This window comes from Sciurus vulgaris (genome assembly GCF_902686455.1).
Source record: "Sciurus vulgaris genome assembly, chromosome: X".
Classification (NCBI taxonomy): domain Eukaryota; kingdom Metazoa; phylum Chordata; class Mammalia; order Rodentia; family Sciuridae; genus Sciurus; species Sciurus vulgaris.
The window spans coordinates 77,502,458-77,527,352 of record NC_136471.1 but is presented as its reverse complement, the minus strand read 5'-3'; the positions used below and the strand labels follow the sequence as shown (position 1 = coordinate 77,527,352).

Genomic DNA, 24,895 nt, shown 5'->3' with positions numbered 1-24,895 from the left:
GTGTATATAAGCACTTATCTGGGAGGAGGACCCATGAGATTTTCAAAAGGGGTCCATGACCACCCAAAAGATTAAAAACCTCTGGTATGGAGAGACCTTTGCATTTCTGGACTGTACTTCAAAAGTGTTTTGTTGAGTGCATGTTTAGGAAAATGTTTAGAAATATGTGTCCTGGAGGGGTGTCCTTTAGAGCTGCACTGGGAGGCAGGCAAGTGTGGTGAAAGCTCAGTTCAGCTTCTTAGTTGTCAGGATAATACCAGTTTCACTGGGCTGTTATACCATGTGAGATAATTTATAGAAGCACTACTGAAGTGTTATGCACATGGTGGATGCTCAACAAATGTTAATTCTTTTTTCTCATAGAGTTGTTGTGAGGATTAAATAAAAGAATGCTTTGAGAACCAAATGAAATAATGCATATGGCACATTGTCTGGCCAGTAGTAGATGTTTAATATTTTTTTTCTCCCATGTAGTCCTTACATCAAAATCTTGGGACTAATCACTGAAAGTAGAGAAAAGAGGATAAACCCAGAAATTGGACAGATTTGAGTTTGAATCCTGGATATGCTATTTTATTAGTTGATTCTGGGCAAGTTACTTTGAGTCTTACTTTTCTTATTAGTAAATAGGGGATAATTTCTACCACTCAGGGTTGCTAAAAGACAGGTACAAAATAATACATGTAAAGGGTCTTGCATATAGATGTATTAGCGATATAACTGGTGCTTAATAATTATCAAGTTCTTTCCTCAAACAGTTCCTAAATCCTACTGATATGAAGTCTTTCTATAATAAGAAGATAGTTTGCTGAAAGCTTGGTACTATGACTTTAAATATTTGTCTTTATTCATACTCATCTTCACTCATTGAAGGTGATAAAATTTCATCGAGATGTTTTCAATGTCTCATTACATGAGTGGTCAGCGTTAACAAGGACTGTTAGGCTAAATCTACAAAGCACCAAATACAATACCTTGTTCAGTTTCTTTATTAGGCATTCACTGGGTACCAAATTCTCAGCATCGAGGGACAAAGCTATAAGAGCTTTATCAGTATTTGTTAATGATGTTAATTAGTTAACATCTAAAACTTAGTGAGTGCTTACTATACAATAGCCACTGTTACTATATAACAGCCACTTTAAGAACTTCACTTTGACAATCACATTGATTTTTCTTGGTTTGCTTTTTGTTTTACTTTTGAGGCAGGGTCTCACTAAGTTGCTTATGCTGGTCTGCAACTTGCTATCCTCCTTCCTCAGCCTCCAGGACAGCTGGGACTAGAGGTGTGCACCATTGCACCCGGCTTCTTGATCGACGTACTTAATCTTTACATTAATCTCCAATTAATAGGTGAGGAAACTGAGGCATAGACTGGTTAAATTGGATTTCAGCTCGATTTTCCTAGTACATACCTTTCCAATTGTTAGTCAATGAAACGAGGTCTGATAAATAAATTTACCTAATATTTTAGGTTTTAATTACAAAAATATGTTTAGATTTTTTAAGAAGTCATATATACATGGCAAATATTGCAAAAGATATATAATGAACAGTGACTCTTGACTTCTGACTTCTGTTAGTGATGGAATGTCTTCGATCAGACTATCCTTTATGATAAATTGTTGGAAGGTATTAGGAAATATTCCAAACCAGGCAGAAACACAGGGAACTCAACCCTTGAAATAATGGAACCACAATGAGTGATAAAGTCACATTTACATGTATTTGATGTGTTGGGTGGTAAGCTCAAGCAGAAAGTCACAGGCTTACTAACCTGATGAGTCAGCATTAAATACAGGGTTGCCATATAAGACCCAAAATCTAAAGGTTCCAAGAAAAATTTGATCATTATACCAGGAATCAGGAAAATCTCCATTTGAGTGAGAAAAGATAATCACCAAATGTCAACATCAAGATGGTACATATGCTCACATTATCTGATAAAATACTTTAAAGCAGTCATCATAAAAATGTTTCAATGAGGACTGGGGTTGTAGCTCAGTGGTAGAGTGCTTGCCTAGCATGTGTGAGGCTCTGGGTTCAATCCCCAATACAGAAAAAAGAAAAGTTTTGGGCTGGGGCCATAGCTCAGTGGTAGAGCACTTGCCTCGCACGTGTGAGGCACTGGGTTTGATCCTCAGCACCACATAAAAAATAAATAAAGATGTTGTGCCCATATACAACTAAATAAATATTTCTAAAAAAGTTTCAATGAGCAATTACAAGCACACTAGAAGCAAAATAAAAAGGAAAGTATTAGCAAAGAAATAGAAAACATAATAAAGAATCAAATGAAAATTTAAGAAAAGCATAATAACCAAAAAATGCTGAGTGGGCTAAATAGAAGAATGGAGGTGACAGAGAAAAGAATCAGTGAACTTGAAAACAGAACAATAAAAATTATTCAATCTGAACAACAGGAGAGAAAATACTAAAAAGGAACAGGGTCTCAGGGCCTTTTGGGACAAGAACAAAAGTTGGATCATCGGTGTCATCAGAGTCCCAGAGGAGATATTGCAAAAATAGATGAAAAGTCTTGAAACAGCTAGAGAGAAATGATGCATTACTCATATGGGCACAATGCTTTGAATAACAGTGGATTTATTATCAGAAACCATGGAGGCCAGAAGGAAGAGGCACACCTTTAAGTGCTGAAAGAAAACAACTGCCAACCCAGAATTCTATACCACGTGAAAATATCCTTCAGGAGGAAAAGAGAAATTCATGCACTCAGATGAAGGAAAAAAAAAAAAGACTACTTGTCAGCAGACCTACTCTAAAAGAATAGAAAAAGTAAGTTCTCTGAATAGCAAGGAAATGATAAAAGAAGAAATCTTAGAGCATCAGGAAGGAAGATAGGAGAAATGAAAGAGTAAAACTATAGGTAAATACAACAAGCTTTCCTTATCCACTTGAATTTTCTAAAATTCTGTTTGATGATTAAAACAAAAACTATAATACCATCCAATATGGTTCTAAATGCATGTAGATGAAATATTTAAAATATGTTATAAACAGAAACATTTCTTCACTCAAAGTGGTTAAATATTGACATCAGTAGACTGTGATAAGGTACATATGTATAACCTAATACCTAAAGTATCCACTGAAAATCTATACAAGTTGATACAATCAAAAATAGATAAATAAAACTAAAATTATTTAAAAAGTCCAAATAACCAGTGTGAGGCAGAAGACAGAATAGAGGGAATAAAAAGAGAGCAAACATAAAATGCCAGAATTAATCCTCAACATATCAATAACTACATTAAAAATAAATGGTCAAAATACACTGATTAAAAAACAGAGATTGGTAGACTGGATTTTAAAAAATGACCCATTATGTTTCTAAGAAACTGTTTTCATCAGCTGTTTTGCTGCTGTGACCAAAAGACCTGACAAGAACAACATAGAGGAGAAAAATTTTATTTGGTGCTCACAGTTTCAGAGGTTCAGTTCATAGACAGCTGACTCCATTACTCTGGGCAATTCTGAGCTGATTACCACAGCAGAAGGGTGTGGCAGGGGAAAGCATCTAGGGACATGACAATCAAGAGGCAGAGACAGAGCTCCACTCACCAGAAAAAAAAATATAAACTCCAAAGGCACCGCCTCAGCAACCTACCTCCTCCAGCCACACCCACCCATTTACATCATCATCCAGCTAATCCATTTCACATGGATTAATGCACTGATTAGGTTAAGGCTCTCATAACCCAATCATTTCATCTCTAAATTTTTTGCATTTTTTTTCTCACATGAACTTTTGGGTGACACCTCCTATCTAATCCATAGCAAACTCACTTCAAATATAATAAGTCTGGGTGTGTAACAACGCATTGGTATAATGTGTAGAGCATGAACGAGGCTACAGGATTGATCCTCAGCACCACAAGAAAAAAGTGTTCAAATATAATAATGTAGGTAAATTGAAAGAAAAATGGTGTGTGTATATTTAGTTCTGTGCAGTTTTATCATGTGTATGGACTGATGTAACCATCACCACAGTCAGAATATAGACCTGATCAATCACCACAACGATCTCCCTTATTATGCCACAACTCTTTGTCTCTTCCTCATCCCATCTCTAATCCCTTGAAATCAGTAACATGTTCTTAATTTCTATGATTTTTTACATTTAGATATGATATAAATGGAATCATGCAGTTTATGACCATTTGAGAGTAGTTTTTTTCACTCAACATAATTCCCTTTATATCCATCCAAGTTGTTCCACGAATCAACATTCATTTCCTTTTAGGGCTGAGTAGTATTCCATGATATGGATGTACAACTTGTGTACATTTGTTAGATGTATAATTTGTGGAACCATTTATACACGAAAGGACTTTGGGGTTGTTTTTAATCTTGGCTATTAAATGTTTATTTGTGTATAGTTGTGTACATGAAATTTCCATTTCTCTAGAAACAATGCCCAGGAATGCAGTTGCTGGATTATATGGTAAGAAGAGTTTCATTATTTTGCAGGAGCTAGCAATCATGCTTTCTTTTGATTACTGTTCATATATTGTATCTTTTTGTTTGATTTTATTTATTTATTTATTTATTTATTTATTTATTTATTATTTTTAATACCAGGGATTGAACTCAGGGGTACACAACCACCAAGCCACATCTCCAGCCCTATTTTGTATTTTATTTAGAGACAGGCTCTCACTGAGTTGCTTAGCACCTCACTTCTGCTGAGGCTGGCTTTGAACTCAAGATCCTCTTGCCCCAGCCTCCTGAGCCACTGGGATTACATGCATGCACCACCATGCCTGACTTGATTTTTGTTTTCTTAAAAAATTTAATTGACACATCATAATTGTATATATTCATGGGGCACAGTGCAATAATTTGATACATGTATTTGTATAATGCTCAAATTAGGGTAATGAGAACTTCTATCTTCTTCACCAATTATTATTTCTTTCTGCTGTGAGTCTTAGAACTCCGCTCTTCTAGTTCTTTATAAAATATATAATAAATTATTGTAAACTGTAGTCATCATGGTTCTGATTGTTGGCTTAACAAAGGGAGATTAAAACACTTGCTTTTTCAAACCAGTGCTGCAACTTCTATTTTTATAAAAGCTGAAAAAGAAGAAATTGAAGCATCAGTGAGGGTTCTGACTCATGGAAGGAAGGGATTTACTTCAAAGAAATTGGAAATTATAAATAAGAAATGAAAATATGACTAAAGTTATCTTTTTAAAATGTTTTTATTATAATTATTGCATATTATTTATGTAAATTAGTGGGTTCTTAGTATGTCATTTTAAAGTAGCCTTTTTAATATGTCATTAATTTACCTTAGTGTCTTATGCAATAGAACTTTTTTGATATTTTCAAAATAATTCATCATTTGAGTTGTAGCATTATTCTCAGACCATTCACTCATTGCATGTTTTAAGTGTAGACATGATGAACTCATTAGAAGCTAAAATTTGTTTGTGTTAACTTTTCAAACTAGAAATGAAACAGCAATGGAAGATCCTATGGGGAAGTTATTGTATTGCATTGGCTGGAGAATTGCACACAATAGCTTAGAGACCAATAAAGCCTTAGACAGTTGACATTGCTCACAGCCAACTAGATGAAAAGTTAGTAAAATAACTCATGGCACTGCCTTTTCTCAGTGGCACAGTAACTTGTTTATTTAAACATTTAGCTGTAAACATGGAGACATGGTTTGCATCTCAATTTCTGAATTGTGCTCTCACCTTCCATACAAACCTATAATGTGGCTGGACTTGCTGTTTTGCTCGTAGTCATGTGGTATCAGCACTTCTTTTGAAGAAGACCTTCTTTTATGTGAATGGTTGGCAACAACACAAGCGGTGCTAAAATATTCAAGTGCTGAACAACATGCCTGAATTTCATGGTTTATGCTGGAACAACTTTGTATTTGCACAGAGGCACAAAAGCATGGCACCATGCTATAAATTAAGGGAGAAGCAACGAAGTATACCAGCAGTTATTGTATTCTTTACTGCCATGTCACAAAAAATCCAGTCTCACTTAAGAATGTATTTGATGAAGCAGTAAAAATTATTACTTTTATTAAATTTTTTTCTTTTTCTTTTCTTCTTCTTTTTTTTTTTTTTTTTGTGGTGCTGGGGATCGAACCCAGGGCCCTGTGCTTGTAAGGCAAGCACTTTACCAACTGAGCTATCTCCCCAGCCCACTTTTATTAAATTTTGATGCTGGATTTCATTTTGTTTTTCTTTTCTCTTTTGCAGTGTTGGGATAGAACCCAGGGCTTTGTGCATGATAGGCAAGTGCTCTACCATTGAGTTACACCCCCAGCTCCTGGATTTAATATTTTGCATAACAAAACAGGGAGTATGCACAAGGTGTTTTGGGTATTAACTGTAGTATGGTAGTTGTCTTGAGGAAAAGAACATCTATGATTAAGTTGTGAGCTTAACTAGCTACATTTTTCATGGAATATTCTTTTTGCTTAAAAGAAAAACTCATGGATAAACCACAATTGAGTATTTGGATATCTGGCAAATATTTTCTCAAAAATGAAGTGAGCCTATCACTTCATGGTCAACAACTGGTAGTATTTGTTGCCAACGATGGTGTTTTTTGAATGAAAATGATAATTTTTGAAAACGTCATTTTGCTACTGTAAGCTTGACAGTCTCCCAGGATTTAAGCCCCCCCCCCACACAGGGAGATCAGAGATGATATCAAAGTGAATTTTTGACACTCCATAAAATGTATCAACTTTTGGATTATTAGTATAACTTAGTGGACCAATATTTTCCAAATTGTCAACATATATAAGATGTGTCAAATGTCCATCCAAAGTACAAGATCATCAATGAATTTTAATGTATGATATATTAAAAAGTTCAGATATGGTTTCAGATTTCATATTGTATTAACTTTTTAAGAACCTATCATTTGTAGAATTTTGGTATATTATCAAGGAAGAATTCACATACTCATCTGAAAAAGTTACTAGAATATTCCTCCCCTTTCTAGATATGTATCTCTGTGAATCTGTGTTTTCTTCATATACTTTAACAAAAACAGCATATCAAAACACATTGGAGGGCCAGGGTTGTGGCTCAGTGGAAGAGCACTCACCTAGTGTGAGGCACTATGTTAGATCCTCAGCACCACATAATAAATAAATAAATAAATAAAGATATTGTATCCATCTAAAACTAAAAATTTATTTTTAAAAAAACCACATTGGAAGTAGAAGCAGGTATGACAAGTTAGCTGTCATGTACTTTGCCAAACAGTAAAGAAATGGGCAAAAGTGTGCAACAATGGCATCTTCTCATAAAAATGTTTAATCTTATAAAATAGTTATTTTTCATCAAAACATGTGATTGGTGCTAATATGTACTAGACTTAGTATTCTTATTTTAAATTAACTAATAAACATTTTGTTATTTTATTGGTACATATCAATTACACTGAATAGTGGGGTTCTTCATGGCATATTTGTGCATATATATAAAAATATAATTTGATCTATTGCACTCCCCTGCTCCTATCCCCATCCTGCCTTATTCTCTCCCCCAAATCCTTCCTCTACCCTCCTGGCCTTGCATATGCAGAGCCCTAGGTTTAAACCCAAGTACCACAAAAAAAGGGAGGGGAAATACTCAAATATTTGGAAATTAGTTTTTAAAACCCTATACATTTAAATAACTCGACAAAGAAGAAAATATTTCGAATCAAGTGAAATTGAGAATAATGTATCAAAATTTATGAGATGCAGTTAAAGTACTGCTTAGATGGAAACTTACAGCTTAAAATGCTTATATTTGAAAGAAAAAAGGCTTAAAATTAATGGACTAAGTTTCTATCATAAGAAAGTAGAAAACTAAAATGATAAAAAAATCCACAAAGTAAGCAGAAGAAAATAACAAAAATATGAACAGAAATAAAGAAATAGAAAAGAAAAATGAAGTTAAGGAAATGAAAAGTTGGTTCTTTAAAAAAAATAACATCAATAAAGTTGATAAACCACAGCTAAAATAATCAAGGAAAAAGAAAGATATCACTAATATCAGGAATGAAAGGATCGTTATCACTGCAGGTGCTATAAACATTTTAAAACAACAATAAGGGAATATTATGAGTAAATGGGCAAATTCCTTGAGAGACAAATTATAAACATGAAATCAAGCAGTGATAGTAAATCTAAATAGCCATATAACCATTAAAGAAATCAAATTCATAAATAAAAACCTTCCCTCAAAGAAAACCCAGCTCAAATGTTTTTACTGATGATTACTATTAAACATTTCAGTCAGAGTGACAATGAAGAATACAAGAAATGATAAACATTGGTGAGAATTTGGGGCAAAAAGTACTTATACATTGCTGGTAGGACTGCAAATTGGTGCAACCACTCTGGAAAACACTATGGAGATTCCTCAGAAAACTAGGAATGAAACCACCATTTGACCCAGTTATCCCACTCCTCGGTTTATAGCCAAAGGACTTAAAATCAGCATACTACAGTGACACAGCCACATCAATGTTTACAGTAGCTCATTTCACAATAGCTAAGCTATGGAACTAACCTAAGTGCCTTTCAACAGATGAATGGATAAAGAAAATGTGTACCTCTACATAACGGAATATTACTCAGTCATAAAAATGAATGACTTTATGACTTTTGCTGGTAAGTGGATTGATCTGGAGACTACAATGCTAAGTGAAATAAGTCAATTCCAAAAATACAAAGGTCAAATGTTCTCTCTGATATACAGATGCTAACACAGAACAAGAGTGGGGGAGGGACAAATAGAAGTTCAGTGGACTAGACAAAGGGGAATGAAGGCAAGGGAGGAGGGATGGGAATAGGAAAGATAGAATGAATTGGACATAAAATTCTCATGTTTATATATGAATATACAACCAGTGAAACACCACATCATGTACAACCAAAAGAATGGGATCCTAATTAGAATACTCCATGTATGTATACTATGTCAAAATACACTCTACTGTCATGTATATCTTAAAAGAACAAATAAAAATAAAGATGAAAAAAGTGATAGCAAATCTGAATAGCCTTATAACCATTAAGAAATCAAATTAATAATTAAGAAATCAAATTCATAAATTAAAACCTTACCTCAAAGAAAACCAAACTCAAATATTTTCATTGATGAATTATATCAAATATTTCAGGAAGATGTAGTATCAATTCTATATACACTTTCAGAAGACAGAAGAGGAGGTGATACTTTCTCGTAATTTTTTTGGTGTGTCCTGGGGATAAAACCCAGGACCTCACACATAGTAGGCAAGTACTCTTTCACTGAAGTACACTCCTAGCCCCCTCACTAAGTAATTTTATAACTCAACATTGCCCTGATATCAAAACCAGACAGAGACATTACATGAAAAGGAAACAACAGGCCAACATCTCTCATCAACATAGACACAATAACCCTTGACCAAATTATAGCAAACTGAATCCAACAATATATAAAAATAATAACACATAATGACCAAGTAGTATTTATCCCAGGAATGCAAAATTATTGTAACACAAAAAAATCAGTGCAATTTACTGTTTTAACAGAATAAAGAATACCATTTTAATAACTAAAGAAAAAGCATTTGACAAAATTCAACACTCATTTATGAGAAAAATCTGTGTAAATTAGAAATAGAAGGGGACTTCCTCTTTGCAATAAAGGACATTTTTGAAAGTGTCTATGGCTAACATCACACTTCACAGTGAAAGGTTAAGTGCTTCCCCCCATTACTGAGAACAAGACAAAGATGTTCACTTGTCACTACTCAGCATTGCATTGGTGGTCCCACCAGTGGTCACAACCAGTGCAATAAGGTAAGAAAAAAAAATGGAAGGCACGAAGATTATATACAGGAAGCATTAAAACTCTATTTACAGAGGACATATTTGTATATATGAAACTTTCAAAGTAATGTAAAAGAAAAGTTACTAGATCTAATAAGTGAGTTTAGCAAGGTTATATTATTCAAGATAATATAAAATAAATGGTATTTTTATATTTTGACAACAGTTGGAAATTGTTTAAGAAATACCACATATGATAAAATCAAAAGCATAAAATAATCCATAAAATACTTATGGATTAATTTAACAAAATTTGTACAAGAACTATTTATTGAAGAGTTTAAATTAAAAATTGAAATTAAAGAAGACCTAAGTAAATGAAAAGATATAGTAAATTCATTTCAAGGAATAAATACTGTTAAGATGTTATTCCTCACAAATAAATCTAGATAGAAGATTACACCACAAGATTTTTACATTAATAATATACACTTTGTATATAAATAGACTTAATTTATTCAAGTGACTACATATATTAGTGAGGTATAGTTTATGTAATCAGTCCATCAAAAGCATTCTGGTTAAGTAGAGTAAGTATTTTTTGGGTAGTAAACCTACCTGATGATGATGAGCAATTATTTTGGTGCTCAAAAACTTTCAGATTTCAGAACATTTTGGATTTTCAAATTAGAGATGTTCAACATCTATATAAAACAAAATTACCTTACTCTATCCTAGATCATGGGATTGAAATAGCATTATTGGACTTTAGAATATTTGTATACATAATAGTCTAAGTGATTGTGCTAATTAGAGAGGTACTGGCCTTTTTATGGTGTCATGTCACATTTGGTCTTTCTCCATATTAGAGATACCTGGACCAATCATATGTGTAGGCTCCATTCATCTTAGACTTTCTCAGCTAGGTTTGCACTTTTCTTCACACTTAGTGCTTGACTGACCAGCTTGGCTTCCCAATTCTTAGGCTGAGACTAACTTTCTGATCATTGGTTTTATGGCATTACAAGTTTTGTATCTCATGAGGGCTATGCTTGAAGTCCCATTTCTAATTACTTCTAATATTTGTGCTGGGATTGCCTTGCAACTCCATTCCCTGCATGGAAATCTAGTGTTTTCCCGTGGATATACCTCTTTTCTATAGCTGGAATACATCAGGCTTCTTGCAAAGGATAGGAGGTTGCTTCTAGGGTTAAATTGTGTTCTCAGAGAAAGACTAAATTGTGCTTCCAATTCTTCCAATTCTTCCAATTCTTCCATCTTAAAAATAAAAATTTTTGCTGGTTGTGGTGGCATGTGCCTGTAATCCCAATGACTCAGGAGACTGAGGCAGGAGTATGGTAAGTTCAAGGCTAGCCTGAACAACTTAGCAAGACCCTGTCCCAAAATAAAAAGAGCTGGGAATGAGGTTCAATGGTAGAGGACCCTTGGGTTCAATCCCCAGTAAAACACACACACATACACAAATTCAGAAATTTCTCAATACAAATGTTGACACATATTATTCAAATACTCATTCCCTTATTGTCCATTCAATGAATGAAAACCAACTAGGAGGGTGCTTATTCTTCTAAGTTTATAGAGGGAATGCAGACAACCAAAACACAGATGGTCAAAAGAATGTGTAAGCATCTTTAATCTGAAACTCTGAACTCTGAAATGCTCCAAAATCCACAGACTTTTGGTGCTGACCTGAAGCCACAAAGGAAAATTCCATACCTCATTTTGTTTATGCACAAAATTATTAAAAATATTGTGTTGACTGGGTGTGGTGGCACACACCTGAGTCACCTTCCAGTGACTCAGGAGGCTAAGTCAGGAGGATGGTAATTTTAAGGCCAGGCCAGTCTCGGTAATTTAGTGAGACCCTGTCTCAAGATAAAAATAAATAAATAAAAAGAACCAGGGAAGTAGCTCAGTGGTAAATCAGCCTGGTTCAATCTCCAGTACCAATATCTCATATATACATATCAGATATTATATATGTGTATATATGTGTATATATATATACACATATTATATATGTGTATTATATATGTGTTTTATATATATATATGATAAAGTTATCTTCTGGCTATGTTTAGATGGTATATATGAAGCATAAATGCTTTTAGAATTTGGTTCTATCCCTAGTGTATGCAATTATTATTATGTATATACAATTGTTCCAAAACCTTGAAAAAATCTGAAATTTGTAATATTTTGGTCTTGAGCATTTTGGATAAGGGATACACAAGTCTAAGGACTCTAAATGTTATAGAAGTATACCTGAACCTCCTAACAGGTCTCCATTTTCAAATCCCTCCACTTTGCAGTGTATCTTCTAACTTTCTACCAAGTTGGCTTTCTAAAGGCCAAAGTTCATTTGTTTTCATAGGAAAAAAAAATAAAAGCTCTTAGTATAGCATTCAAGGCTCTACATAATCTTGACTCCAATTTCCATTCAAACCTTAATCCTTCCTACTTTCCTATATACCCTTTGTTCTATACATCACAAACTTCTCAATGATCTTTTCCAACCTCTGTTCCCTCTATGTAGAATGCTTTTCCCCACTAGCAAACTCCCAATTGGTCTCTAAGGTCCAGTTCAAAGTTTTGTTAAAATGTTTCCCCCACGCTTCTTATCTGACGTGGATTTGAGCACATTGCTCTGTTGTCTTTATTAGTCTTTTATCTTGACAGGTACTGGCTTTTAATGGGTTCACGTCACATTTGGGCTTTCTCTACATTAGAGATACCTGGACCAATCATACACGCAGGCACCATTCCTCTTAGGCTTTCCCAGCTAGGCTTGCACTCTTTTTCACACTACTATTGGATGTTGACAGGCCAGCATCTTTATCTTCTTAGTTTTTACATCTGAGTCCAGATCTGAATAAGACCTGGCAGTTGGTGGGGGCCCAATGAATATTTGTTAAATGAATGGAGGAATAACTGAATGTGAGGAAAGAACTCAAAGAAAGGGGCTTAGAAGATTTAGGTAAGGGTTTTTGAAGGGCACAGGGCTTGAAGCTGGAGCCAGAAAAACAGAGAAGTGGGGAAAGGGCATTTGGAGGAGGAGGATTGTTATCCTAGGCGATGGAAGACAAAAGCCCAAGACTGAGAGCAAAGACAGTGAGGAGGTCAGCCAGGCTACAGCTGACTGCTGCAATATATTGACCTTGTCACTTACTAGATTTCTCAAGTACATTCTCAGCTCCTGGAAGGCAGGGTATTTGGTGCACTCCTTTGTACTTCCTTTATATTTGATGCACATCTCCACCGTTACTATTCCTACTGTCTTATGGTTTTTATTCTGCTTTGTGTTACAAGTATCTGTACATTGGCCTGTCTCCCTACAATTAATTGTACTAGTTTCCCCCTCTAGCTTCTTGAGGTTGGGGGACAAGATATTACTGTCTTTGTCTTTTCCAAGATACCTAGCATAGTTCCTGGCACACAATGGGTGCACAGCAAACATTTTTTGATCTACCATTTGTTGATCTGATTTCAGAGGACCACAAAGATATTTGTGTGCAACTGTGTATTGTGACACAAAACTTATATATGCCTTCATACTGTGTAGTCTATTTTTGGCAATTTTCATTAAAATGTTATCTTATTGTACCTGGAAGACTGTCATTTCAATTTTCTTCTTTGTTCCTTCTTGGATGACTCACATCTCTTTTGCCAGAAGGATATGACAGAAGGGATTCACAAAGGGTTTGGACAAAGTTATGAATGACATAGTCATAAACGTCTGAGTGTAAGAAGTGTGGAGCATGCAAAGGGGAAGAAGAGAACTTGTATTTTCAAAGCGTCTATTAGGTGCCAGGAACTGTGTCTCAGGCACTTGACACACATTACATCTCATTTAATCTTGCAGAATAATTCCATATAAAGACAGAACATCTCTATCTGTAAGGCCAAACCCATATCTGTTCAAGCACAAAGCTTCTCCAGGTACCAGAGGTAATATTTGTGTTTATTAAAATTTTATCAATCTTTTAACATGGATGAATCTTTAGATTACTTTCGCTTCCTAGGAACAGAACACTCACTCTCAATTCAGACTTCTACAGCTTAAAACTCCTTTCTGACATAACTTGATCAGTTTTTAAAGTCCCAGTGCTTTAAATTACAATGCAATCTGAGATATTCCCATAGCAATAACAGCAATTACATTTGTTCACAGCACTTACCTTTATATTTCATTAAGCTTCCAAATACTGAATAAAGGTAAGTCAAGTCAAGAAAAGAGACTTCTATTAACCCTGACACCAGCAAATTGTCTCAAATTATAGCGTGCCTCCTATTTGTATTCTAGACATATTGAATGGTTTTTCTGAGATACATATTTATACCTCACCTATGGTTAGAAGAAAATTGGAAGGAAATTAGTTTAAGTTGTTTCTAATTTAAAAAAAAATAATAGTAACTTTAAAAAGATGTAATGCTCCCAAATATTACAGCTGCTGCATCTGGCAGAAATCCTAACATTATAACCAAAGCGCCATCCCTCATCCTTGGGAAATAGCTTGAGAAGGTGGGGCTGCATGTGTTAGTTTGGTATTTAAAGTCACACAGTCTAAGGTCTGTAGCTACATCCTGATCTGTGATAACATGCTTCCTGCCAGGGGTGGGGTGGTGCGGGAACAGAAAAGGTGCACCTTTGGATTAGTGATTATCAGCACATGCACAGGTCCCAGACAGCTTTCCATTACCTTGCTTTGGGAAAACTATAACAGACACCTTTGCTCTGTGAAGTCCATTTCGTATGACTAAAGGAAATAGCAAGGGCTCAAATGACACATTTCACATTTTGGATGGTCCTGCCCCAAACTCTGTATGCCACTAATGCTGGAAAAACGACAGACCTGACTGTGATTATGTGTTTCTTGAATTTTACATTAATTGAGAGACCAGGATTACCACCAAGGAACATATGCTACATACCACCTATGGCACCTCTAAAAAATAAATGAAAACTTAGCTTTCACGTTTAAAAACTTGTCCCTTCTTTTTGAGGCTAGGGGATGAAAATATGCACATCTTCCAAAGAGTTCTTTGTGTGAACAGGTGACCCCTTCCCACAGTCTCTGTAATTAATTGAGAAATTAAAGTTGGTTGGCCTTTGAGATCTTTTGTAAAAAAAAAAAAAAAAAGGGAGAAGGTCTTGGATATTTTGGAACAAGAGTCCACTATTCTGCCAAGACAGTGTGTTATTGTTATTGAAGTGTCTCTCAACAAAACGGTATTGAGTGGTGAGGACGTGATTTTGATTAGGTGGAATGACTCAGCTCTTCCCCTTAAAGAAGAGAGAACTTGTCAGAGCCTTACTTACCTCATGATCTGGGATCTCAGAGGATAGTGTTTTCCCTAGGATGACCCCGGTCAAGTATGTCCAGCAACGAGCTGTGTTGGCAAGGTTATAGCCTCCTGTCTCCATCAAGAATTGTGAAGTTAGGAAAGAATAGTCACACAACAGCAGGAGAGGGAAGGGGGTAAGGAAGGAGAGAAAAATGTTTTAATAAAAGGTCTCAAAAGACAACTCCAATTTGCAGAATTTCACCTAAACATCCTTATAAGATAACCGTAAACCACCCGGTGGGCAGACTTTGGGGGACCAGTCAGATCATGCACAGTGTAGATTTGGGAATTCCAAGAACAAAAAGATTAAAGGTACTCTTATCTCCCAACAAATGAGAACCTGAGGAATCCAAGTTCCTACATTCCATCAAGAGACATTGGCAAGACTGAGATCCCTAGAGGTGACCTACACAATGAGAAGGTTTCTGTGATGGATTTTGCAAAAATTCTATAAAATAACTGTTGAATGTGATCTGTATTTTAAAGCTATTGGCAGATCTTGCCCTAAAACCATCCAGGAAAGAGAAAAGGAAAGTGCTGACAGAAACAGACTTCCTTCTTTTAATATCAGCATTCCTTTTCACCACAAAACACAAGCCTGGTGGCAGAGATCAAAGACAGTGAGATGAGGAAGGGACTGTTGATTGATGCTCTGACCCATCTCGTCAGGTCCTGTCACAGTCACCCAGCAGCCATATTACACTGGCTAATAATCAGCATATTTTTGTGCTGAATAGATGTGCTCTGCCATGCAAGCATTAGAACATTGGCCTTTAGCTAAATTCCAAGAGCATAAGGGTAAAATGGAATGATTGCCTAACCCCAATGCAGCCTAAAGGAAATAGCATCTGGTCTATTTTAGGTAGGGTGACCATATAAATTATCATCCAAAATGATGTACTTTTAAGAGCGAAAGAGGACACTATTAAATCATTACACTGAAATAACATATATGAACTGGGACATATGGTCACCCTTTTCTTAAGCCAAATGGTAGCATTTGAAAGGGCTAGGATGTTGGGAATTCTGGAGTATGTCATTAAGGCTTCAACTGGGTCCACTGAAGTTTGAGGTGTGGCTGTCTCTACAAATTGTCTATGTGTTAATAAGAACTGAAGGCAGGTGAGGTGGTGCATCCCTGTAATCTCAATTACTTGGGAGGCTAAGGCAGGAAGATTGCGCGTACAAGACCAGCCTAAGCAACTTATGAAATCCTGTCTCAAATTAAAAAATAAAAAGAGGGGAGCTGGGATTGTAGTTCAGTGGTGGAGCATTTGCCTAGCATGTGTGAGGCACTGCATTCTATCCTCAGCAACACATAATAATAAATAAATAAATAAACAAAATACAATAAAGGTATCATGTCAACCTACAACTAAAAAAAAAATTAAAAAAAGAGCTGGGATATAGCTCAGTGGTAGAGTACCTGTGGGTTCAATCCCCAGTATTAAAAAAATGAGAATTTCAGTTAAATATTATGGTTATTACTTTAAACAGCATTGACTTGGAAAAAAATCTGAATTTATAAGAGACTTATTTGGTGTGGCTATTTAATTTTAAAAAAGAGTCCTATAAGCTTTGCTTAAGTAATAAGGTGTCTCTGATATGCGTATAGTATGATGCGATTTGCAAAGATTCAATTTATGCACAGACATTCTCAGGAATACACATATTACATAAGAAGAGTTATACTTACATATTCAAAAGCCCAAACTGTGGGATGAGAAAGCAAAAGGGCTTTAGAGAATGCTAATAGTGGAGGCTGTAGCCTCGGACAAAAATTTCTCACAGATGTATGTTGCAGAAAGTCTTTTATTCTCCCTTGCTGTACCTGTATCATAATCACCATCCTTAGTGCCATCAAGGAAAGTAATATATCATGCAGGGCTTATCAATTTTATCTTTTTCTTGAGTTGAAGTTAATATATTTCTTGCCAGCGTTTCATAAGAGGATGTCTCTTGTAAGTCCTTTAATTTTGATCCCTCTTGGGTTTCAGGCTGCCAAAGGACCAGGTTTGTGTATTTGTGTTGAATGCTCACTCATTTACATAAGGCCTCCTCAGGATTTCCCCTAATTTGGTTTTTATAAAAGATTGACAAAACAACCAAGTATTAACTCCTCCATTATATATATTTTAAGCTCAATTTGTATGATCATATTATTTTAGCATACCACTCTATTCATCCAGTGAAATAAAGATTGTGCCAGGTAGGTAGACAGAAGGTCCTAAGCAAGGCATCCTCAAAGGTGGTTAAGGCTGTAAAAGCTTCCTTTTTCAAATGTATAAATGCTTCTATTGAAGAGACCCACCTACCTTCTGGTTAAATATTATATTATTATATAAATACATGTGAAAGACAAGAATGCCTGAGAGATTCTGGATGTCTCAGTTTTGCTTCATTATAACAAAACCATTTTTTTCAATACTGGGCATTGAACTCAGGGTCTCACACATGCTAGTCAAACACTCTGCCACTGGGTCACATCCCAGTCCTCAAACTGTTTTTTGGGGAGTCATTCTTGAATGCACCTTCGATAACTAATGCACATGTTTAATACTGATATATGAGTAGAGTTAGAATTTCAGCATTGTTTCCAAAATATGATTACTAGAGCTGAGAATTAAAGACTACACTGAAAAAAGATGGATCAAAGTCTATTGGGGTGTTAACACCCTCTTTTTATGATCTATAGTAATGTGCATGTTTTTCTTCTTCTTCTTCTCTTTCTTTTATTTGGTGTGAGTAGTACTGGGGATGGAACCAGGTCCTTGCACATGCTAGGCAAGTTCTCTACCATTAAACCATACCCAGCTCCTGAGGTAGTCTTTAACCAAAGGACATTTGGAATTAAAACAGACTCCAGTGTGACAAGGAGTCAATGCACAGGTCAAGCTGAGGAGAACTGTGTCAGAGTATTTCCTTATGCTGAACTGTGGAGGTGGCAGAGTTCATTGACTCCAGCTTTGGGGTCATAGGCAGGTTGATATTATCTAAGAAGGCCAAATTTTCTTCTGTGCCAACAGACAAAATGTGGGGGAAAGGCAATGAATTCTCAGGGTGACATTCCTTTGTACTCACCTCCTCCTAAAATGAGTGTAGCCAATTGCCACTGAAGGATGTACTTGAGACACTTGCCAATTCCCACTGGAGTCATGTTAAAGGAGCACATGGGATCCCCAGCTATTGTATCAGCTCCCAGCTGTAAAACCACTGCTTTGGGATTAAAGGCTTGGTATACCTCCTTTAGTATACTGCAGGAAAGAGAAAAGATACAAAATATCAGAAAACTATAGATGGGTTTGGTCTAGGGGCTAGTGGTGGTATGGGGGAGGCAAATTGGAGTCATAGTCTAATCAGCTAACAGCTGAGGAAAAGGAAACATAACCTGTCAATTTCACTGAAATTTCTACCTAGAGAGGATGAATCAGAGTAAATGTGAATTGCACTTTTTTAAAACCTGACTTACAAAATAATATCCTACCTCCAATTTTTTCCACCAAGGAACAAAGTTGCCCTTCTGTTTTAGAACTCAGACTTCCTTGAAATATTCATATTAATAACACTTCAACAACCATAGCACACAGTACATTTATTCCATTTTAAAGTCTGGATAAATAAAACATATACATTGAATATTAAGGATTCTTTCTGGTAATTTAAGATGGCAATCCCACTTGGAGTCAATCACCTAATTCTTAGTGGGGGCTGGGGGCAAAATGTATAAGCTTTGAAAGCCTAGATGGTATCACTTACTTTTTATTATGCAAAAGGACTTGAGGGTAATGAAATGCAGTCCTCCCCAATGCATATGTAACCAGGGTATTATAAAGAAAGGAACTGTAACAACTGATCTAAAATTATAAATCTGAAAGCACCCTAAATGAACAAGTTGCTGTGGGTAATACCGAGCATAATTTTGGGTGGAATCATTCAGTGATGTAGAATCAGCCTACCTGCTTTTTTCAACAGTGAAAAGTCTTATATATGAAAAGAAAGATGTCAATGTGACAGGTGACCTTAGTCAGGCTTCCAATATAATCATTAATTGAACACTGACAATGTCCAGAATGCATTCCTAGGAGTCATAAGGTCCTTGCTCTCAAGGGGCTTACAATCTACTTTCCAGACAAAACATATACCAGTTCTCAAGGGCCTGAGGAACTCTTACAGAGACACATAAACAAGTGCAAATTAACATACTTCAGACTTGAGAAAATACAGAGTCAAAAAGTGATCAAAAATGTTGAGGTCAATGACCCTCTCATAATCAACATGTCAAATCACACCAGTGCAGAAAACCCAGAAAAATCCCAGATCCTTCTGAAACAGAAAAAGGAATTCAGGGATATAAAATGCTGTCTTTCCCAATTCATACCCAGGGCATTGAAACTATTGACTAGGGTTCAGCTACAGAGGCAGTCTTTGACTCAAAGCACTGTTTTGTTTTGATTTCTCATCCACACAGACAAATATTGAGTGATGGTAGAGATTATAAGAATATTATAAAAATTATGACATATGATCCTTAATACAAGGATACTTGGGCTTATTCTCTCTTTCATGTGCTTATCTCCTGGGTGCAGAGGGAAGATAAGCCACCTGAATAGTTTAGACAACATTTATTGAACATCTTCACGAACAGAGCACCCTATTAGCTGCTTCTGGGAGACACAGAGGAAGGCGTGATGTCTGTTCTAAAAAGGTTTCCAGCAAAGGGGGAGAAAGGGGAGGCAAGCAAGACTACCATTCTTTTCATTCATTCTTTTCCTCATAATGAGGGTCTACTATGTGCCCAGCATGTAACTGTACAAGATGCTGCAGGAATCAGGATGAATATGGCACAGGTTCTAGCTTTCTGTAGCCCAGGATAGAGGGGAAGACACAGATTATGGCAATAAATAATTAAAACACAAGAATAAATAAAGTGTCAGAGATGGCATGGAGGAAAGAGTACTCAACTTTTCTAGAGGATGCTAGAAGAGGCTCTGCAGAGGTAACTCTTGACTTAGGTCCAAAAGGATGAGAAGTACTACAATGAGCCAACTCAACATGGTTAGAATGAAACAGAGTGATAACAACAATTTCTGGTGAGGATGTGGAGAAAATAGATCACACATATCTTGCTGGTGGGAATGTAAAATGGTGTAGTCACTCTGGAAAATACTTTAGCAGTTCCTGTCAAAACTAAAAATAGACTTGCCATACAAGCCAGCATTGCACTCTTGGGCAATTTATTCCAGAGAAATTAAGATTTATTTTCATGTAGGAACTTGTACATGAATGTACGTAACATCTTTACTTGTAATAGCCCCAAATTGGAATAACCCAGATGTACTTCAATGGATTAATGGTTAAACAAAGTAGTACATCCGTACCAGAGGAATATTGCTCATCAATAAGAAGAAACAAACTACTGATACACAAATAAAATGAATAGAATTAAAGGTAATTATGCTGGGTGAGTAAGGTCAATCTCAAAAGAACATACACTGCACAATTACACCTATATGATATTGTAAAATAGTAACTTATAGAGATGAGGATCAGATTAGTGGATAGGAGGGGTTAGGAATGGTGTGACTATAAAGATACAGCATGAGAGAGCCTTGTGGTGAGGGTACAGTTTTGTATCTTGATTGTGGTTGTGGTTATAAAAGGCTACACGTGTTATAAAATCACATAGAAACACACACGCATGCACATGCACACATAAACTGGTGAAATCTGAATACAATCTATAGGTTGTACCCAAATCAACCTTTTGGTTGTGATGCTATTCTATAATTTTGCAAGATGTCAACACTGGAGGAAGCTGGAGGAGGAATACTTGTGACTTCCTTGTACATTTATTTGCAATCTCATGAATTCGTTATTATTTTCCAATAATGTTTTTTTCAATTTGGTACTGGGTATTCAATCCAGGGGTACTTTACCACTGAGCTACATTCCCAGCCCTTTTAATTTTTATTTTGAGACAGGGTCTTACTAAGTTTCTGAGACTGGCCTTGAACTTGGAACTCTTGTCTCAGTCTTCCAATTTCCTGGAATTACAGGTCTGTGCCACTTTTCCTGGCTTCTCTAATGAAAAGTTTTTTAAAAAGCAAAGGAGAAGGGCTTGGGGTGCAGGATCAGTGGTAGAGTGTTTTCCTACCATGTACAAGGCCCTCAGTTCCATCCTCAGCAACCGCACACAAAAGAACAAACACACGAGAAGTTTATAGGCACTTCGGGTAAAGTTAGTGGAGTAGGACATAGGGATGGTTGTGGGGGTTAATAGCAGGGGATGATGTTCAGAGAAGTGTGTGTGCAGAAACATGCAGGCAGGGAGGGATCAGAGAGTGAAGGATCAGGCTAGTGAAGTAAATGTGGATGGGTAGGTATTATGAGTTTGGATTTTTATCTAAAAGGTATGAAATGTCTCAAACATTGCATGTGCATGTATATGTATAGGTGCATGCATGTGTGTTGGGGCATGATTAAATTTCTATTTAAAGATTACTGAGCTCTAGGGTAGGGTACTCTAAAGGTTGGTCAGGGATTTTGCAACCATCCAGGTGGATGGATGGATGAAGAGGAAGAGATGGATTTGGAAGATAAACTTCCATGATTGAATTTATAATAGAATCATACAGAGTGACACATGAGAAAAGGATATACCTATGATGTTTATGACTGTTTGGTAATTAGGAGAGAGGAAAGGATAAAGGAAGGGAGGTGTTTCGGGAAAGTCGTTTTAATTATAGCTAGGTAAGGAAAATGAGTCCTCAAGGAGTTCTGATGAATCAGACTCTGGATGGGTAGAGAAAAGGGTAATTAGAAGCTTAGAAAAAGCTAGGACACTTAGTATATAAAGGAAACTTCAAAGCAACTGGTAGTGAGGACAGCTTACAGACGGCTGGGTGGTGGACAATCATAAATTCAAGACTGCTGTTTTCATTTGATTTGACAACCAAATGGGAACCCCTGGAGAAGTATAAGTACTGATGTTTCTGAAATGATAATTAGGAACTCTGACTTTTTGCTGTTGCTTGTAAGGCCAGAGAGAGAAAGTTTGGAAGCAGAGGAATTGGCGAAAATACTACTGAAGCATTCTAGCATGAGAACAACAGGAAGCAAGACAAGGTAGATATAGAAAAAATTGAGAAGGCTAGGTGACAGGGGAGGGGAGGAGGGACAAAGGAGAAAACATACTGTGCCCCTTTCTCCAGAACTGCCAGGAGAAGAAGAGAGAAATGGCCACTTTCAAATCCAGTTATCAATCTCTCCTCTTTTGAAGTCAATGTCATTTGCTCATACTATTCAAATACTGTCAAAGTTCTTATCTATAGACCCACAATGTATTCTTCCAGCTCCCTTGAAGATTTTAGCACCTGGTTCATAATTTTTTCTTTCTCTTTCCTTGTCATGGTTCTCTGCTGTTCAGTATTCATTCACTCACTAAAACTTTGATTTCAGCACCTGAAGTTCCCTATGCTGGAAACCAGAGATACAGAAATAAACCAAATCCAAGGGTTTTATGGTCCAGTAGGGGAAGAAAACAGGAAAACCATCAATTATGATAGGTACTATAATATTAATTCACTCATTCATCCATCCATCCAACAAATGCTAGTTCATTGGTTACTATATGCCAAGCACGAGGTTGAAAAATGGGTTTATTCTATGTAAAGAAAGAGACCTGCTCTTTCTCCAAGGACTGTCCTAATTCTCTCATATCACAGTTTCTTTATCTTTCCAACTGCACTCCACTTTAGTTATTCCCAAGCATGGTCACACTTCAGGGTCCAATATGGAAACACTTGGAATTGCTTTACTTCTAAGACCCTGGACTCTGAACTACTTTCTCTGCTTACGGTTTTTATCTTTCCATGTCTCTTATTGCACTTGCTCTTTATTCTCATAATAACTCCTATTCCCTAGTCTTTTTCCTACTTCCTAAGTCCACTAGCCTATTTTTTTAAATTGTTTTTGGCAGTACTGGAGATTGAACCTAGGGCCTTGCACATGCTAGGCAAGTGCTCTACTACTGAGCTACATTCCCAACCATTTTTATTATAAGACAGGGTCATGTTAAGTTGTCCAGGCTGGCCTGAAACTTGGGATCCTCCTGCCTCAGCCTCCACAGTAGCTATGTTTAATCTTTTGAGCAACTGCCAGGCTGATTTCTATAGTGGCTATACCATTTTACTTTCCCATCAGCAATGATTGAGTGTTCAAATTTCTCCTTGTCCTCGCCAACACTTATTTTCAGTTTTGTTTTGAATTAATTATAGCCATTGTAGTGGGTGTGAAGTGGTATCACCGTGGCTCCCTGGGAATTGAACCCAGGGCCTCCTATATGTTAGACAAGTGCTTTACCACTGAGTTACACTCCCTTTCTTCATTGTAGTCTTGATTTGCATTTTCCTGATGACTAAAGAAGTTGAGTATCATTTCTTGTTCTTATTGGTCATCTGCATATCTACTTTAAAACAGTATCTATTTTAATTATTTGCCCATTTTTAAACTGGGTTGTCTTTTTAATATTGAGTTGTAAGAGTTCTTAATATATTCTAGATACAAGTATATTATCAAACCTATGATTCGCAAATATTTATCCCATTCTCTGGGTTATCTTTGCACAATCTTGATAATGTCCTTTGAGGCCCAAAAGTTTTCAATTTTGACAAAATCTATTTTACCTATTTTTTCTTTTGTTGCTTGATTTTGGTGTCATATTTAAGAGACTATTACCTAACCCAAAGTCATGAAAATTTACATCTGTGTTTTTTCTAAGAGTTTAATAGTATTTAGCTCTTTTATTTATATCTTTGATCTAAGTTAACTTTTGTATATGGTGTGATTTAAGGGTCCAACATTCTTTTGCATGCTGATATCCAGTTGTCCCAGAGCCATTTGTTTAAAAGATTGTCTCTTGCCCCACTAATTGATCTTGGCCCCTTTGTATAAAATCAGTTGATTGTAAATGTGGAAATCTATTTTTTGTCTCTGAACTCTGATCTATATGTCTGTCCTTATGCCAGCACCATACTGTCTTGATTACTGTAGCTTTGTAGTAAGTTTGAAGTTAGCAAATGTGAGTTTTCCATCTTTGTCCTTCTTTTCAAGATTGATTGGCTATTCTGGGTTGAATTTTCATATAAATTTTAGGATCAGCCTGTCAATTTGTGCAGAGAAGTCAGCTGTGATTTCTAGCTCCATTTCAACCATGCTAAACCTGTCATCTTACCTCTTCTATTCACTATCTCTGTTAATGATATCCATTCTTTCAGTCACTCACATTCAAAATTTTGCTGCCTGTTTTAGTCAGCTGTTTTGCTGCTGTGACTAAAATACCTGACCAGAACAACTGTGGAGGAGACAAAGTTTATTTGAGGGCTCATGGTTTCAGAGGTCTCAATCCATAGACAGCAGATTCCATTTCTTGGAGCTTCAGGTGAGACAGAACATCATGATGGAAAAGGGTGGCAGTGGGAAACAGCTCACATGATGATCAGGAATCAGAGAGAGACTCCACTCTCCAGATACAAAATATATACCTCATAGCAGGGCCCCCAATAAACCACTTTCTCCAGCCACACCCACCTGCCTCCAGTTACCACTCAGTTAATCCCATCAGGGCTTAATTTTTCACTGATCAGGTCAAGACTATAACCTAGTCATTTCTCCTCCAAACCTTCTTGCATTGTCTTACACGTGAGCTTTCGGGGGA

General features: G+C 36.3%; 1 protein-coding gene across 3 annotated transcripts in view; it reads right to left on the bottom strand.

The window, feature by feature from the left end:
* HDAC8 (histone deacetylase 8) overlaps positions 1-24,895 on the bottom strand; it is a 218,745-nt gene that overhangs the window by 103,702 nt on the left and 90,148 nt on the right. For 2 of the 3 annotated variants that reach the window (XM_079125046.1, XM_079125045.1), the window contains exons 8-9: positions 18,262-18,434; positions 15,155-15,249 (exon numbers count right to left, since the gene is read on the bottom strand). In XM_079125046.1, coding sequence (XP_078981172.1) covers positions 15,155-15,249; positions 18,262-18,434 — 268 coding nt within the window. Of the gene's footprint in view, positions 1-4,611; positions 5,100-15,154; positions 15,250-18,261; positions 18,435-24,895 lie in introns of those variants that run through there. The other variant, XM_079125047.1, reaches the window with a different exon arrangement.